This window comes from Culex pipiens, chromosome 2 (genome assembly GCF_016801865.2).
Source record: "Culex pipiens pallens isolate TS chromosome 2, TS_CPP_V2, whole genome shotgun sequence".
Classification (NCBI taxonomy): Eukaryota; Metazoa; Arthropoda; class Insecta; order Diptera; family Culicidae; genus Culex; species Culex pipiens.
Window position 1 is genome coordinate 110958724 of NC_068938.1, and position 15521 is coordinate 110974244.

The 15521-nt window shown below is 39.7% G+C and overlaps 2 protein-coding genes across 7 annotated transcripts in view; one reads left to right on the top strand and one right to left on the bottom strand.

Annotated features, from left to right (window-relative positions):
- The first annotated feature begins 3735 nt into the window (after nt 1–3735).
- On the top strand, nt 3736–4821 carry LOC120431192 (transmembrane protein 147). Its single transcript, XM_039596334.2, has 3 exons — nt 3736–3932; nt 4024–4162; nt 4226–4821. Exons 1-3 carry the CDS (start codon nt 3856–3858, stop codon nt 4694–4696), a joined length of 687 nt encoding a protein of 228 aa, XP_039452268.1. The 5' UTR covers nt 3736–3855; the 3' UTR covers nt 4697–4821.
- An 8168-nt stretch (nt 4822–12989) lies between these two features.
- LOC120430942 (striatin-3) overlaps nt 12990–15521 on the bottom strand; it is a 50798-nt gene continuing 48266 nt past the window's right edge. For all 6 annotated transcript variants that reach the window (XM_052708966.1, XM_052708969.1, XM_052708964.1 and 3 more), the window contains exon 7: nt 12990–15221. In XM_052708966.1, coding sequence (XP_052564926.1) covers nt 14068–15221 — 1154 coding nt within the window. In that variant the 3' untranslated portion in view covers nt 12990–14067. The remainder of the gene's footprint in view (nt 15222–15521) is intronic.

The following is a 15521-nucleotide window of genomic DNA, read 5'->3' on the forward strand; positions in this document are numbered from 1 at the left end:
TAAATAAAAAGTTTTTTGCAGCACCCCTTTTGGGCGGACATTTTTGTTGTCACCTTTTGGTTCCTTGTAGAGGTGGGCAAAAAAAGAGCGAGCCACTCAAAGAGCCGGTTCACTGAAAAGAGCGAACGAACCGTGGCTCAGAAAAAAAGAACCGCGGTTCTTTTTAAACTTCGGTCTTTTGAAAGAACCGTTTCAAGATGGCATGATTTATGTTATAAATATAATTTATTGAATTTCCAAAAAATAGTATTAAATTTGTTTTTGAGAATTGAAAATGCAATTTCAAATATTTCAATGCTAATAAAAATTTATCTCAAAAGTAAATGATTGTCTGAACAAAATGAAAAAAAAAAATCATTGTACAACTGATTGTACACTAAAGTTTAACCAGAATACGAATTTGAGCATTTCAAATTGCATAATTTGTAAAATATTACCAAAAATCTACTGAATAGTTTAGAGATTTAAAAAAAATAAACCCTTTTGTCCGATTCAGCTTTAGCGTTTATAGACTTTATCGATTAAATCAGAATGTAGAAAAGAGTTCACAGAATATTTTCTTCAAATAAAACATCAGAATTAATTCAGTTCTTGCAGAAATAAACGCAATTAAAAACAATTTTTCCAGCATCCTAGATTTAAGTTTGGATGCCATTCAATTACCCGAATGTTTAGGTTCGAGTAGAAATCTTGACAAAGAGACCACCAACAACTATGGTTTCCAAGGGCATCTTCTCGTTTTCAGTTTTAATTTGTTTTATCAAATAATTTATAAAAGTCCAATGTTAAGAAACCTTTAAAATCACACTATTCATAAAAAAACCTTTCTATCCAAACTTTGAAAAAGAGTGAAAGAGCCGTTCAAAAGAGCGGTTCTTTTTAATGAGCGAACGAAAATGAGCGGCTCCTAAAAAAGAGCGGTTTTGCCCACCTCTAGTTCCTTGGATTAGCCATGGATAACTATCACCACGCGGCGCCACCGTTTTGATTGAGAAAATGATACAGGTTTTTCAGACGAGTTTCAATCCCGTGACTCTGGTGAGATTCGAAAAATCGACAAATTTAATGATTTAAATATAAGGTCGCGGCACGCTCCCTCCAACTTTTCTAGAATTATCTTTGTAAATTGTGTATTTCTAAACAATTTTATAAGAATTATTAATGATTCTAGAATGCTTGTCATCATTAACACACAGCCCTCTGTCACCACGGCTATGTTTATGAAACCTAAATGTTCGACGCGAACATGAAGACAACAAAGAAGATGAAGAACGGACTTGCTGTCAAAATTTGAAAATAAACAAACCGCGTGGCAGTGCGTGGCCGAATGGTTACGCTGTCCACTTTGTAAGCGGATGATTCTGGGTTCGATTCCCATCTGCTGCAACCTTCCATCGGATGAGGAAGTAAAATGTCGGTCCCGGCCTTGGTTGTTAGGCCGTTAAGTCATTCCAGGTGTAGGAGTTGTCTCCATGCCATAAGTACAAACAACACACCAAACCAAGCCTACTCGCAATCCAAAGGTCGTCAGTTCAAACACTGGGGTGGAAGGTTCCTTGGAGTAAAAAGAGGTTTGGGTGTTCTCCCCATTCAAGCCTTCGGACTCCTAGGTTCGAGCAGAAACTTGCAATAGAGACCACAAAAGACCCGGGGGTCGTTAATGTGGATGGTTTGATTTTTTTTTGATTTTGTGGTAAAAAAGGCATAATTTCATAATGTTGAAATGATTTACATGAAAAAATAACGACACGGGACGGATTTCCAAACACAAGCTCCCGAAGGACCCTATCCGCTAGAGACTCTGGATTAATGCCTTCGCGATGAACTTATTGTGAGTCCACAAAAGGTCGGATTCTACACAAGCACGTTTCCTTCGATTCCCTATGCGAGTCGACAGCGGGAGTGGGCCAGTCCTCGGAGAAGGTTATCGAAGGATGCTCGGAAAGACCAGCTCCGCCACAATCACCGGAATCACGGATGTTTCAGCACTTGGTCGGTTACTCCCTGCCGGAGATTGCAGCGAGTTTTTCGGAAGCATAAACAGCGGGACTTGGCCAGTCCCCGGTCCAGTACTACCCGGCAAATCTTCCGGAAGCAACAGTTCTCACCTCACCTCACCTGTGTATGAGCTCAATTATTTGTCGTACAACGCGAGTCGGCGGGTTAAATTATTATGCTTGCATCAGCGTGCATGGTTAGAACTTTGGTGAGATTCGAAAAATCGACAAATTTAATGATTTAAATATAAGGTCGCGGCACGCTCCCTCCAACTTTTCTAGAATTATCTTAGAAAATTGTGTATTTCTAAACATTTTTTTAAAGAATTATTAATGATTCTAGAATGCTTGTCATCATTAACACAGCAATAACTATTTTGATTTATACTATTCGTCATTTTCAAATGTTTGGCTAGACAATATCGAAGGCCGCCATCTAATGCCCACTGCCCTCTGAGAAATGCAGCGATCCGATCAGTCTGATGGTTGAATAAAATCGGGGTGACAAAAAGCCGATCGGGGCGTTCCTTTTCTTAGTGGGCGATCCATGGGTTGGGCTGGAAAATCTTTGGGAAAATCTCGGTAGGTTTTGTTTTTACACTCAAAAATAAAGTTACCGGTTGAAAGGGTTAAAAGTATCCTTTTAAACGGTAGTCGAGGTTTACCCTTTGCAAAAGGGTACATTTTATCCTTTTAAAAGGGTTAAAACTATCCGTTTGATTCACCTCATTGGCGTTACCCTTTCAAAAGGGTAACTTTCTTTACAACAGGTACCACTAGCGCCGCCCTAGTTTCTAAATTCGGTACTTAAATCTGTTTGACGTTTTGGATCGTGCTCGTGCGTGGTGCGTGTTTTTTAACGTTTTTTTTAGTTTACCGGTGTTGTTCCAGATTTTGGCCAATTTTGTCCATCTACCACCATTCCGTCGTAGAAGACTGTGACATCCGCACACAGGGGGCATCGAAAATCGCTTGCAATCAAGTTTGTTTTGGTCGGTTTTGTTTTTGTCATTTTGGTTACAGGCGTTCTTATTGCAGAAATATGCCGGTTTCCCGGATGGCTGAATGTGCAACATCCGGCCGGATAGCACACAAGGTGCGTCATCTAACCATTATGATTGACCACATGTCCCAGCCGGCGGAAAATGTCAGCGCGAAGGTGCGCCGGTTGGACGGACCTGTTCGAAATTCTCTTCGAATTGGATGAAGTCCTAGTCGACGTTCATCCCGCGGCGAGCCGATTACGTCGTGATCGCGAGTGCATGGTTTAAACCGAACAGCGCAATACTCAAAGCATGTGATTTACTAAGGATTACTTTTTATTTTGAACTGTAAATATTAATTTAAAACAATAAAAAAACTTTTTCCTGATAAAATCTAATGTTTAAAGAAATTATGAAAAATTACAATAGATGGCAGCACTGTTTCAACAAAACAAAATTGACTCATAGATGTCGCTAGTGAGCGCGCCGCTCCATGACCAGTATCCTTTTAAAGGGTACTGGGCCAGTACCCTTTTGAAGGGTTTCGCCCTCGTACCCTTTCAAAAGGGTGACGACGGGTAAACTTGAAAAAAGGATAGAAAGTACCCTTTTAAGGGTTATTCTGATTTTGAGTGTAACTGATTTCTGCAAGCAAACATAAGTCTGCAAACTCGCTGGTGATTAAATAAATCAACCGTATTTTTTCAGTGTGGCAGTCGAAGAAGAAAAAACCTCCTCAGTCACAGGGCGTAGAAATGTCATGACACCTTTTCGGTGAGGAAGAGGTCTTGCTGGACGTGCCTGATCGAGGAAAAATCTATTTTTTGATTAAAAGTTTGATAATTCACTAGAAATTTTCACGGATTTGGTGCAAAATGACGTTATACCATTTCGGAAACTGTGTGGCTCTGGTTTATGTGCCCTACTACATGACCTACAAATATTCCGGGCTGTGAGTATGATGGCTTATTTTGGTTCGAACTTTTAGTCATTAATTTAATTAACCCAATTTCCACTGATAACCTGACCCTCTCCCTTCACAGATCCGAATATGGTGCATTCTGGAAGTGCATCCAGGCAGGTGGAATCTACATCTTTACTCAGCTATGCAAGATGTTGGTTTTGGCCACTTTCTTCCCGGATGCCCTGCTAGCAGGTGACGATCAGTTCAGTGTGGTTGCGGTAAGTTGAAGTGGTTCGGGTTGGTATTCAAGACTGTTCTTAATCCTGCTATATTCTTTGCAGGAATTCCTCCGTTGTAGTGTAGATCTCGTGGACCTGCTCGGGTTGGCGTTCGTCCTGTCGAAGATTCCCGGCAAAGGCCACAGCAAACTTATAACCGCCGGACTTGGCTGGGCCACGGCCGAAGTGATTCTGTCACGTGGACTGATGCTTTGGGTCGGTGCTCGCGGAGCGGAATTCTCCTGGATCTACATCCAACGCTGCCTGGAATCGAACATTCTTCTCGTTCAACATCTCACGACCGCTACGCTGCTGTGGCTGTTTTCCCGTCACGATCTGGAGAAGAAGTTCGTCCCGCTGGTGATTGCGCTGCTCATTGCGATCTCGTTCCGTGGCGTTTGGCTCGAGGGTACCCTGCAGGCTCTGTCTGCCGGGCCCTGGTTCGGGCTGTCGCTGAAGGCACTCATCACCGCGGCCATCGGATTCGTGACGCTGCACGTGTACTCCGGGCTGGCGCAATCCATTGGACTTTAAAAAAGTTTCTTTTTGGGTTTTCTTTTTTGTGTGTAGAAGACATGTCCAATTACGTTTCTTGTAACTGGGTTCAGTGTTGGGTTTAAGCGAAAAAAAATTATTTCTCCCATAGTAAACAAACACAACTCATGCTTCCGTTGATTCAAGTGAACATGCCATTTTACATCTTTAATAGGGTGGTCTACAAACTGCTTCAGTTTTTACCTGAGAAGGGCACCATTTCTCAGTACTAAGATCTTCATTGAATTTGGAAAAAAAAAACTTTCCCTAAAAAGTTATTAGCTTCCGAAGATGACCATTTTTACGCGGCCGGCTCAAAGGGACTAGAAAACCTGGAGTTAACACTGACCTACAAAATGACTGTGGAAGCCAGAAGTTTTGGGTCCTCAGAAACACATCTGGAGTTTTTTTTAAAAGGTCCAATAAACCAAATTTCCAGTTTTTACTTCTTGGGTGTTTTTGAAACCGTCTTGAGTCAGGGGTATTAAAAAAACACCCAAAAATCAAAAATTAAAATTTGGTTTATTGGACCTTTCTAAAAAAAAAAGTTCTAGACGTGCACTTTGATTTTTTTTAATATTTAGTCAGGGTCGAATGGGTTTTCTCTAATGTTTGTATGGAAAATTGGGTCTTAAAATGAAGCTTAGATTGCTGATATTATTGTTTACTGTGACAAAGCTTATTTTTCAGAGTACAATGACTCTTTGAACGAGGATTTTTAATTCAATTTTGAAAAATTAAACTTCACGGCCCCTTGACAGGAAATGTCCTACATGACAGCTCGTTCCAAGGGGACCATATGCGTAGAACGGCAGAGGCAGTGCAGGCGGATAAGCATTTTGGAAATAAAACAACTGCTGCTGATTTTAGTCCATTTATTTAAACTTCAATAAATTTATTTTTTCCGATTTTGCTTTGTTGTTGTTTCTCTCCTTGTGTTGTTGTTGCAGTTTGCTGTTCTTGTTTTGTTGTAGAGTTCTTCTTAATTTTTTTTTCTTCTTCTTCAATAATCGTTATTCATTATTTAAAGGTTATAGGCGATCTAATTCATTATTGTTTATGTGTAGTTTTCACTTGTTTTTTTTCGTGGCTTTTCTTTGTTTTCTTTTAAATTATATACGGCTTATTACTCAAATAGTTTTGATACAATATATTACAGATAAAACACAATGACTGATGCATGACTTCTCACATCTCTTTGTTTTGTATTTTTTTATTTGTTTTCTTTTTTGCAGTGAGTAGATGTGCTATTGGTTTCCTTTTTCTTGCATTGTTCGTCATATTTCTTCAATTGCGCCCCAACTTCTATCATTAAACAGTTGTTTGCTTGAGTTTGCACATAATTTTTATTCCGGAGATTGCTGCCTTACACCATTTGCTACTTCATTCGTTTGGTTTTCTTTCTTCTTCTTCAATTATCATCATACGAGTAGTCTATGTTTGTTTTGTTTTAGCTAATTTGTTTAATGTTATCCTTCTATTGGTTTCCTTCCTTTGTGGGACTGTGTGTTGAGTGTCTCTGTGTGCACGTACGACATTCAGGGTGGTCCTTAATGTTGTTTTGTTTTATGTGAGTTTCTTTTGTTTGTTTGTAGTTTGCTAAACGACATCGACTTGTTATTTTTTTCTTGCTTTCTTTTTTGGAGAGACAACAGCTTGCATTATTTTTGTCGGTTGCTTTTGTTTTGTTAATTAATTATGTTACTAGTTAATATTACATGACCGCTCCCACTGCGGATTAAGTGTGTGTCTTTGTGTGTATGTGTGAGTTTTTGTGGAGGAGCGTATTTTGTATTTGTATGTTTTAAAAACTATCTTAACTCGTATGTTTGTGTTGTGTTGCAGTAAATTCTCAACTTTTGGGAAAGTCCAGTAATTTTCCCACAAAATATACAATGGCTTTTTGAAAATGTTGAATTTTATTCATATGAAAGTGTTGTTATTACCTATTATTATCATAACTGCTATCCATCTTTTTTTTTTCGAAAGAGATAACTTGGATGAGAGATTTTTATTCGGGTTTTGTTTGTGTTTTGAATTTTAGATCGAGTGTTCAGCCAGTAAGATAAAGAGAGAGGCAAACGAAGTGTTTCAGTATAGGAAATGTATGCTAATGATGAGATTCTTTTTATATTATATTTTACGCTCTGGTTAGTTATAATGTACTATGTTTTTCTTTTGTCGTTACTATACAAGATTACACGCTTTGCTTATTACGTTTGAGAGTATTTCCTATGAACTTGCATTATTACTTTTGTTTTTTTTTTGCTATATAACGTACTTTTTTCTAAACGTCGTATATAATCGAATGAATGAATGATAGAGATGAAAATGATTGCTTGTTCTCTCAGTACCTTGCTGGCATACATACGAACGAAGGTTTGGATAAATTCATAGTGTTTAATTTTGAAACTTGAGTTACGGTCGACACAAATTCAACAAAAAAAAGTTAAAATTAAAATATGGGTGATAAAGCTTTAAATTAAAGTTTTAAGCACAATATTACCGCACCTTCATGATTTGATATCTTTCAAAACATTTAGGAAAATTGCTAAAAGTCCAGTCCAGACTCGATTATCCGAAGACTTTGCCAAACTCTCACATCGGATATAAAATGAATCGCAAAAAAATGGTCACATTGTGATCAAAGTGAATTGGAAAAAATCCACGATGGCTGCCAAAATTACAGCGGTCTAATATTGAGAAAAAAAATGAAATCAACCCCTCATATTTGATGAATTCAAGGTTGAATATGAACATTAGGGCGGCTTGGAGTTGTATGGGAAAATTTCAAAATGGACTGATTCAATCAGAACAGGCATTTTCCGGTCCCATTTGGGCCCCCAAACAATTGGGGGGTTTGGGAGCGATTGGATTTGACCCGGCTTTCCGCAAAGCGATTCAAATTTGTATAGAAATTTGTATGGGAAAACTCTCTTTTTAACATTTTTATTTTTATAATTTTCATTTTTCACTCAATTTAAAAACTAACACCGTAGAAGTATAGTCCTGAATGCCCTATAAAACTTTCCCGAAGAAAGTATGGTCCTATCTTGCTTCTGGAAAAAGATACAGAGTTTTTAAAAGAGGCATTTCAAAATAAGTGCTGAAAATTATATATCATGCCAACCAATGCTGTTAATCGTTGAAATCAACGGCGTTTATATCATCGATGTCGTTGATCGTTTATTTAAACGTAATCGTAATCGCAGCCATCGTTGATTTAATCGTCAACGTCAACGGAGTCGTTGATTTAAACGGCGTTGATTATAGATAATCAACGCGTTGATCAACGGCGTTCTTTTATAGTTTTTTAGAGTTTTTTGAAGAAAGAACGATTTTTTCAAAGATGTATTGATTGGGAAACATTCTTAAATAGATGTGACATGGTTGTTCGGGGATCCGGGTGTACCAAGATGACCGAAGTGACCGGATTTTAAACGTAATTTAAGCGCTAGCTAATTGCTGGTCACTTTCATTTCCACTTTGCTTCCCAAGTCCAACCAGGATTTTTCTTTTGTAAGTGACATCGAGGACGGACTATTGGGAACCGAGATATGGTCGGATTAACACCGGAATTATTGTTCCGGCGGGTTCAGTAAGAGTCTCGCGAGGCTAAATAACGACAGAATTTGTTTTTCTATGATACAATACTAAATTGACACCCATGTTCCAGAACCCAGATTGAGATCGGCCAAGATGTCAAACTTCATGACAGACCGTAGTAGCTTCCTGCTAGTATTCAAAGAGTAAACAATATATTTATGACCTACTGCGATCGGTTTTCGGCACCACACGGAAGATTTATCTCTTGGGGTTGCTATCGAAACTCATTGATCACCCACAGTAGGCTACTCCGGTCTGTCATGAAGTTTGACATCTTGGCGAATCTCAATCTGGGTTCTGGAACATGGGTCATGTGGTCAATTCAGTATTGCATCACAGAAAAACAAATTCTGTCGTTATTTAGTCACGCGAAACTCTCACTGAACCGGCCGGAACAATAATTCCGGTGTTAATCCGACCATATCTCGGTTCCCAATTGTCCATCCTCGGTGTCATTTATATAAGAAAAATCCTGGAAGGACTAGGGAACCAAAGTGGAGATGGAAGTGACCAGCAATTAGCTAGGGCTTAAATTACGTTTAAAATCCGGTCACTTCGGTCCTCTTGGTACACCCGGATCCCCGAACAACCATGTCACATCTATTTAAGAATGTTTCCCAATCAATACATCTTTGAAAAAATCGTTCTTTCCTCAAAAAACTCTAGAAAACTATAAAAGAACGCCGTTGATCAACGCGTTGATTATCGATAATCAACGCGTTGATCAACGCCGTTTAAATCAACGACTCCGTTGACGTTGACGATTAAATCAACGATGGCTGCGATTACGATTACGTTTAAATCAACGATCAACGACATCGATGACGTTGATTCAACGATTAACAGCATTGATGCCAACACTGCCAGTACTTCGGAAGATATTTCGAAATCGTATTTTTTAGCGTAATAAGGAAGCAACCTAGCAAAATGGTGTCTTAGGAAAAGTTGTTGTATATAAATGTGGCTTTTATTTAAAATTATTGACATGCAGGGTGACACACCTACAGGGTGTCAACCAAGCCCTAACTTCTACTGGTGACCTTTTAAAGCGTTGGTGTCTTAGGAAAAGTTGTTAAGCTACTTATTCCAAGAAATGTTGACATGGTTGGAAGACAGGGTGGTGCATCTACAGGGTGTCAACCCATTTCTAGCTTCTATTTAAGACCTAAAAACGAAACTATTGGCACTACGCCCCCCGGGGCATGGCCTTCCTCTAACGTGGGATTTCTGCTCCAGCGCCTCTGACGAGACAGGAGAAACCGGGACCGACGTTTTACTTCACCATCCGATAGAAGCTCAGTGGATAAGGCGGGAATCGAACCCGCGTCTCATAGCATCATCGGGATCGGCAGCCGAAGCCGCTACCCCTGCGCCACGAGACCCACCTATTTAAGACCTACAAATCGCAAATTAGGATTGCCACGCAAAAAGAGGCTGAACAAAAATTCGTAAAAAATCAGTTTTTCACATAAAATTTCCTTGGAAATCGATTTTTTTCTGTAAATTGCTCCATAAAATGAAAGGAAGCTGAATAATGGAATTTATTCTGTAAAAATTTTCAGGATATTGGAGCAATCTCTACAAAATCGGGCGATTTCTACCATTTTTATTATTTTTTTTTATTTGGCTCAAACTTTGTGTAGGCCTTTCCTATCATCAAAGAAGCCATTTTGTGTTATTGGTTCACCCATACAATTTTGGCATCTGTTGTGTGTGTGTGTGTTCAACCAATCCAATATCCGTAGGCCGGCTACGAAATTATGGGAAAGTATAATCTGTATCAGACTTGGTTTATGCTGATACAACTTATTGCAGTCCCGGACATTAGGTGGTGTCAGCCCTCGCGCTGCTTCCAATGACCCATTTCAGAATGACAGAGCTCCTTGCGGTCCAATTCCGAGGCCATTGGGCATTGTCCGGCCCCGCCTAAACATAGAGCAAGAACCTGACGGGTCCTCGACCTATCTTTAAACTTCCAATCCCATAAGGCAAAAATGGGATCAGCGTGTATTTAGTTAAGTGGCAATGATAAATGCAATGTCAGTTTTTTTGGGTTGATCTCACCAAATTAGTAGAAGCTCCTCCTTAATGTTTTGACTGAAGTTCTCCGCAGATAATGAACTGGTAAACGTGGTGACCAGAATATCCAGAGCCGTTACTCTAGAAAGGTTTTCCAGCTGCTTTTTATGCTGATAGGATGGCCAACAACACACCTCGGCTGCACTTCTTCTTGTTCTTTAAGACACCGAACGCCCCAAACTAAAATTCACATAAAAAAAACTAAAAAACTAAATCTTCAAAACACCGTCATTTGTCTCCAATTTGCAGTTCAGGATTTTTTGAACGCGCTCGTAACTTCGAAAACCGTACAGCAAAATAAAACGATACAAACGATAGAAGTGAAAGCCGACGCAATTTGACGTTTGCAAGTGGAGTAACGCGATGCTAAAATAAAAGAAGACAACGAAGACAACTATGAAAGTTTTACTAATTTATCCTAAATACCACAAATTCCAACAACTTTTCAGCAAAATCCACAAGGAAACACTAAAATGGATTATAGTGCCGCTTTTACACAAAGAATAGGCGCTCCTCAAACAGTTTTACACCATAAAATCGCGAAATAAATTGTCGCGTTCTCACCGACGAACCGCACGCTGGTTTTGATCGCAAAAATTACAGATTTGATCAAATTAAGTTCTGCAAAGATCTAGAATTAACCAGACATCACTGGAAAGAAAAATCATCTTGATAGGTTGAGTTATGACCGAGAACCATTGAGTTGAAGTACTGGCAGTGTTATAATTTTCAGCACTTATTTTGAAATGCCTCTTTTAAAAACTCTGTATCTTTTTCCAGAAGCAAGATAGGACCATACTGCCCATGTTCGCATAAATGTCCCATATGCAAAAACAGCAAGCTGAGTAAAACGCATTTGAAGTTTGTCCCATACATAAGGCTACGTGTTAAATTTTCGCTAAAAAACTGGATTTACTCCGGATTTCTAGAACAAAGTGCTGGATGTTATAGGCTCTTTTGAAATAGCACACGATTTTGAACCAAACTGCATCAATAACTCGAAATCGATGAAAATGCATATGGGACATTTATGCGATCAGGAGCAGCATACTTTCTTCGGGAAAATTTAAGAGGACATTCAGGACTATACTTCTACGGTGTTAGTTTTTAAATTTAGCGAAAAATGAAAATTTTAGAAATAAAAATGTAAAAAAGAGAGTTTTCCCATACAAATTTCCATACAAATTTGAATCGCTTTGCGGAAAGCCGGGTCAAATCCAATCGCTCTCAAAATTTTGGGGGGTTGTTTGGAGGCCCAAATGGGACCGGAAAATGTTCTGTAAAATCGCTCATGCCGAGCCACCCTAATGTGCACAAATTTAAAAAAATGAAAAACTGCGACTATTTTCAAAAAAGTCACCTGAAAATGGATTTAACTTGAAAACGGTGCACTTTATCAAAATTTCACTAAAGTACTTTTTGATTGCTACATCGAAAAATGAAATTAAAAAATTTTTGCGACCAATTTTTCGATTTTTTGAAAAAATCAGTATTGATTAAAAAAATTATAACTCGGTCAAAGATTTTTTGCACAACCTGGAAATTTCTGAAATGTTGGCATTTGATGTCCTCTAAAACATATCAAAAAATAAAAAAATAAATATTGTGTTTTTTGCAAATCAAGTTTTAGTGACAAAAAGTTAAATAAAAAATCACCAATTTTTTTTTAACGTGTATCATTTTTTCAGTGTAATCCATATCCACACCTACAACTTTGCCGAAGACACCAAATCGATCAAAAAATTATATGAACAAACTATATGGACAAACTAATGATTCAAAATGGCTTCTTTGGGCATACTGTATGCACCAAAAAAGTTTTAGTCGGATAAAAAAATTAGCATTTAAGAAAAAAGACCGATTTCGTAGAGAACTCTCAGTGGTAAAATTACACATTTTCAGAGGTAAAATTACACTTTTTTGTAACATAAAAGATGTACCCCCTCGCAGATGTAATATTACCATGATTTTTTTCTGTGTATGCCTCTTCAATACAAGTGCTGAAACTGAAATGAATGCTGCAAGGTTCTTTTCAGTACTGTTATTTTTGGCGATGGCCTGGGTATCAAACATTATGTTTTCCGATGCGTACGAAGCATTATGTTATTTTGGATGCTTTGACCATACTTTGGTGCCCCGGGGGATGTTCCAACAATGCAAAATTTGCCAAACAGTTTCACTTTGGTTAACAACATAATGGTTTTCAAACCCAAGAATAAAATTAAACGTTTTGACCGACTGGCAACTGGTCCAGATGTCTGATGGAACGGAATGTTCCAATTAAGTAAAATTTGTGTCGACATGAAATTAAACTCAAAAATTAAAAAAAAAAAAACAGACAGTGAAATAAAATAACAAATCTCTGCAAGCGTCAAGTCAAACACAGCAAATGTGCCCAATTCTCGTTCCCCTACCCTAGTAGCTAGTACAAATGCTAGATTTTATTTTGCTGCCTACAGCACACACCTATTTGCTTCAACAACGACCAGCGTTGTTTCACATATTAGTAGATTGAATCTCGGGGGTGGAAAACGAATTAAAAAAAAAAAAACAACTAAAAAATCGAACTCAAGGAAGTGAAAATGAACTGAAAATAAAACGAAAAAGGCGTGATTAATCTACAGGTTTATTTGTAATAAATCAAATCATTAATTAACAACGTATTACGAATATATGAGTAAAATAAATACATTTTATTATTTTGTTTGCTTCTTTCATCGGGAGGGGGAGTGGCGGAGGCAGGCCAGGGCGGATTCTGCGCGCACAGAGGGGCGGATCGGCGTTTTGTCTTGCACTTCTGCCTGCCTGCCGCGGTTGTCCTAATCTTGTATGATTTTTTTTTCTTCTTTTGTATTTGACGAGTCTACATAGTTAAACATATGTTTTTTACCTTCTTTTTTTTGCATCTCCTTCTCTTGTGTTTTTTTGTTGTTTGTTTGTTCTCATTATATCGTTTCTTATCACTTTCTACACCTAAGATCTAAAACTCACGTTGAAATCCATGAATGAGTCCTCTATACTTGTTTCAACACTGTGTTGGTTTTGTTTTTTGTTTTCCTTCTTTACATCTCTTTTTGCTTATCAATAATTTCTTCCCGTTTACTTGCTTGCTTGCTTGTTTTTACCTTCTTCTTCTTCTTGCCAGAGGGTGAATGTGTGTGTACGTGTGTAAGTATGAGTGTTTTGAGATAATCTTGTTGCGTCAACTGATAAAAGATCGAGATGACGACACGCTTGGCGGTAAAATTTTGCATTTTCCTTCTCCGGTTGCTGCGATCAATTGTCATAAAATAAAATCTAGTTGGATGTTTTGTATTTGCTTTTCTCTCGAAACTCTCAATTGCATTTTCACGTTTTCTACTGGAGCTGCTCTCTTTTTTTTCCTCAAGCATGATTCCCTCCCAAATACTTGTTTTTCGCGCGCGTGTTTGTGATTCGTGTAAGTGTGAGTTTGCTCTCTCTCTCTGTTTGCATTGTATGTAGAAATTATCATGCATATATTACTAAGTCGGCTGCTGCTGGCTTTACTTTTTTTGCTTGCTTTTTTATTTTGTAATATTTTGTAACTAGAATGTTCGTGATAATTAAAAACAACTACTTTCATGCTCTTTCACCGGTTACCGTGTAATGTGTGTGTGTGTTTTTTTCTGTTCATCATTTTATCAATTGGTTTTCTTTTTCACACATTAAACGAACACTTTAGCTATTGCATCGGCACCGGCACTAGCGATGTACGGCTTCGAGGGATGAAATGCAACGTCCAATATACTTTCGTCAAACTTTTTACGATGCGCGGTGATTTCCTGCACGCACGTCTTGTTGTCCATGTGCCACAGCCGGATGGAGCAGTCGTGCGATCCGGACAGCAGGTACAGTCCGTGGGCATCCACCGCCAGACTGGTGACCGCGTCCAGATGGGCCACCATCGAGTGGATCAGCGAACCGGTCGTGTTGTCCCAGAACCGGATGTGTCGATCCTCGTGGGCCGTAATCGTGATCGGGAGCGTCGGATGGCTGACGACCTTGTTGATGTGTTTGCCGACGTTGCCGGTCATCTCCTGGCTGGCCTCCAGCTTGACCACCTGGCGGCCAGTTTCCGTGTCGTAGATGATGCAGTGCGTACTGCTGTACGCGACCACGATTCTGTCCGACTGGTCCCGTACAAAGTCTACCGACGTCGGAACACCTTCCGTTTCCGAAGTGAACGTCGTGTTCAGCTGTGGGATCTTCCCGGACGGGGTCCACAGTTTGACGGTGCCGTCCGCCGAACAGGACACGAGGCTGTTTTTCGTGTGGTTGACGGCCAGGCCCCAGACGGCGTTGGTGTGTCCGTCCAGCGTACATTTCATCACCTCTGGGTCGTAGCTGTCGTACGGGTCAATGTTGGAGTTGGGCAGATTCCAGCAGTTGATGGCCCCGTCCAGGCCACCCGAGTAGCACTGCTCACCGGTCGCGGACATGGCCAGACACAGCACCGGTCCATTATGCGAACGGAACGTGTAGAGAGGCTCCACGTCGAGACTAGCGGACTTCTTGGCTGGCACGGTTTTCTGCAAGTTCCACAGCTTCAGGGTGTGGTCCTCCGAGGCAGTTATCAGCACTGGTTCCTGCGGGTGGAACGCCAACGCCCGGACACCGTCAAAGTGCGACCGCAGCGTGTATTTGGCGTTCCAGGTCTTGCGGTACGGTTCCTTCGCGTTAGACACCTCGTACGTCGATTCCGCCTCATTGTTCACGGTCAGCTGCGCTAGTTCGCCCAGCCCGAGCGAAGAATCGACCTCCTCGTCGTTGTTGATACCCGGTATCGTGGGATGACGCGGTATGGCGGGTTTGTTGTAACCTAAAAGTGGTCAGCAAAACCCGTCAGAATAGGCACTTTTTCCCACAGGGTCATTCCATCACTCGAGATCCCTTTCTCCTCAGATTGTGGCGATACTTGTTCAAAAAGGCACTTTGGCGATCACGCGGTGTTCGTCCTGTATTAATTGGTTCAGAAATGTTGTGTTTTCAAATTAAAACTCAAAATCGATTGTTTCAAATTTCAACAAAACGACATTGCGTTTAACTTTACGTAGTAGGCTTGGCCATTGAAAAGAATGTTCCCGCTGAGAAATTTAACGCCCTTCGTCAGCCCGATTTT